This window comes from Babylonia areolata, chromosome 18 (genome assembly GCF_041734735.1).
Source record: "Babylonia areolata isolate BAREFJ2019XMU chromosome 18, ASM4173473v1, whole genome shotgun sequence".
In the NCBI taxonomy this organism is placed as follows: Eukaryota; Metazoa; Mollusca; class Gastropoda; order Neogastropoda; family Buccinidae; genus Babylonia; species Babylonia areolata.
In genome coordinates, this window is record NC_134893.1 from 21,001,837 (window position 1) to 21,004,336 (window position 2,500).

At 46.2% G+C, this 2,500-nt stretch overlaps 1 protein-coding gene across 2 annotated transcripts in view; it reads left to right on the forward strand.

The window, feature by feature from the left end:
* Positions 1–2,500, forward strand: part of LOC143292559 (tolloid-like protein 1) — a 100,495-nt gene that overhangs the window by 79,142 nt on the left and 18,853 nt on the right. For both annotated transcript variants that reach the window (XM_076602971.1, XM_076602970.1), the window contains exon 8: positions 1,275–1,508. In XM_076602971.1, coding sequence (XP_076459086.1) covers positions 1,275–1,508 — 234 coding nt within the window. The remainder of the gene's footprint in view (positions 1–1,274; positions 1,509–2,500) is intronic.

Below are 2,500 nucleotides of genomic sequence, written 5' to 3' on the forward strand. Positions count from 1 at the left end.
TTTGGTTTTCTTGGGAACTAATGATCAGTCATGTTAACACGAGCGCGCACACGCACACCTCCCCACCCCTACCCCCTACACACGCAAGCACGTCTACACACACACACACACACACACACAAACAAACACACACAAACTGGCGCAAGCTCACGACAGGCACAAGAAGTGTTCTTGCGCTCCAGAGCCTGTGCACGCAGTCATTCACACTCACATCCGCATTCCTTGTGCTGGTTTCTTTTTCTGGCAAACACTTTGTGACATTTGTTTGTTTTTTCTTACTTTCTTTGCTTAGTTGTTTAGCTTACTTATAAGCTTATTCCCCGCGGTAGTTCTGCCTGGTTGCTAAGAATTCACACTTCTGTACCAGAATAAAGGAATGACGGGATAAAACGAATGAACAATTGAATCAGCGAAGAAAATAACAGACAGAGAGTTTTACGTGATGGGATCGACAATAGCTCGTTTTGTCATATCTGCGTGCTTACACTTTCACTCATAATTTGATTAATAGAACCATTGAAAAGATCAGGAAGTGAATGATAAAAATTGTTTCATTAAAAGAACAACTGAAAAGATCAGGAAGTGAATAGATTTGCTTTGTTAACGAAACTAGGTGGCTGAACGGATAAGCGTGCGAATATGCTATTGGTTTATGTAGATGAATTCATGCATGTATATATACGTATACGTACGCACACATGTTAGTGAGGATGTCTAGATGCATGTTTGTATGCAAGCATTTGTGTATGGAGGCCAATGCAAAAGCATTCGAACGTGGATATGTTTGCTTGGGTGTGTGTGTGTGTGTGCATGCATAGATATGTGTGTGTGTGTGTGTGTGTGTGTGTGTGTGTGTGTGTGTGTGTGTGTGTGTGTGTGTGTGTGTGTGTGTGTGTGTGTGTGTGTGTGTGTTGATGCATGTGCGGATATATGGTTGCATTGATTATGTACGAATGTGTTTATGAACGAGATTGTGTGTGTGTGTGTGTGTGTGTGTGTGTGTGTGTGTGTGTGTGTGTGTGTGTGTGTGTGTCCATGTATAGATGCATGTGCGGATATATGGTGGCATTGATTATGTATGAATGTTTATGAATGTACGAGATTGTGTGTGTGTGTGTGTGTGTGTGTGTGTGTGTGTGTGTGTGTGTTAACCAGTATGATCTGTGTGTCTGTGTCTGCTTGCGCGCGCGCACGCGTATCATTCCTCCTTTCCTGTCTTCCTCGCTTCATCCACTCACACGCATTCCCATCCCTCTCTTCCTCCCCGCCACCAGGCCAGGAGTACAACTTCAACAAGCTGACGGCCAGCGACGTCAACTCCCTGGGCGAGTCCTACGACTACGGTAGCATCATGCACTACGCGCGCAACACCTTCGCGCGCAACAACTACCTGGACACCATCCTACCACGGCGCAAGCCCGGAATGGTGGTGCGGCCCGAGATCGGACAGCGGGTCAAGCTGAGCCCAGGGGACATTCGGCAGGCCCAGAAACTGTACAGGTGTCCCAGTGAGTATTATTTTGTTGTGTGTGTGTGTGTGTGTGTGTGTGTGTGTGTGTGTGTGTGTGTGTTGTTTTGTTTGTTTTGTTTCTTTATCTTTATATAACTACCTTTGTAACAGCACTGGATGTATCCCCGATCCCCACCCCGCCCCGCCCCAGAGACATTCGGCAGGCCCAGAAACTGTACAGGTGTCCCAGTGAGTGGGCTGCTCACTTTGTTTGTTTGTTTGTTTAACATACCTTTGTAACAGCCTCAAAGTATCCCCCCCACCCCCACACACACACACACACACAGCCCCCTCCCATCACCGCAAAGTTTTGCCCTGACGGACAAACGGCAAGCCCAGAAACTGTACAGATGTCCCAGTGAGTGGGCAGTTTTTTGTTTGTTTTAAATACCTTTGTAACAGGCTCAAAGTACACCCGCCTCCCCGGCCTGGTTTTGCCCCATGGAACATTCCGCACGCCCAGAAATTGTTCAGGTGTCCCAGTGAGTGGGCCGGGGTTGTTGTTTTTTTTGGTTTTTTTCCAATACCTTTGTAGAAAACAGGCTGAAAATATCCCTCTCCCTACCCGATTTTACTCCCGGGACATTAATTAGGCCCAGAATGTGTGTGTGTGTGTGTGTGTGTGTGTGTGTGTGTGTGTTTTAACAAACCTTTGCAACAGCCTCAAAGTATCCCCCTCCTACCTGATATTGCCCCTGGGGACATTCGACTGGCCCTGAAACTATAGAGATACCCCAGTCAGTGAGCTGGGGGTTTTTTTGCGTTTTTTATTTTTTATTTTTTGTTTGTTTTTTTAAGGGTGGGTGGGGGATGGTTGTTTTTGGGGGTTTTTGGGGGGTTTTGTTTGCTTTCTTTTGTTATATATATATATATATATACTTTTGTAACAGGTTCAAAATATCCCCCTTCCCTACCTGGTTTTGCCCCGTGGATCATTCTGGGTTAGCCTCAAATGACCACCAGGGTCATTTGGGGCAAGTCAATAGTGAC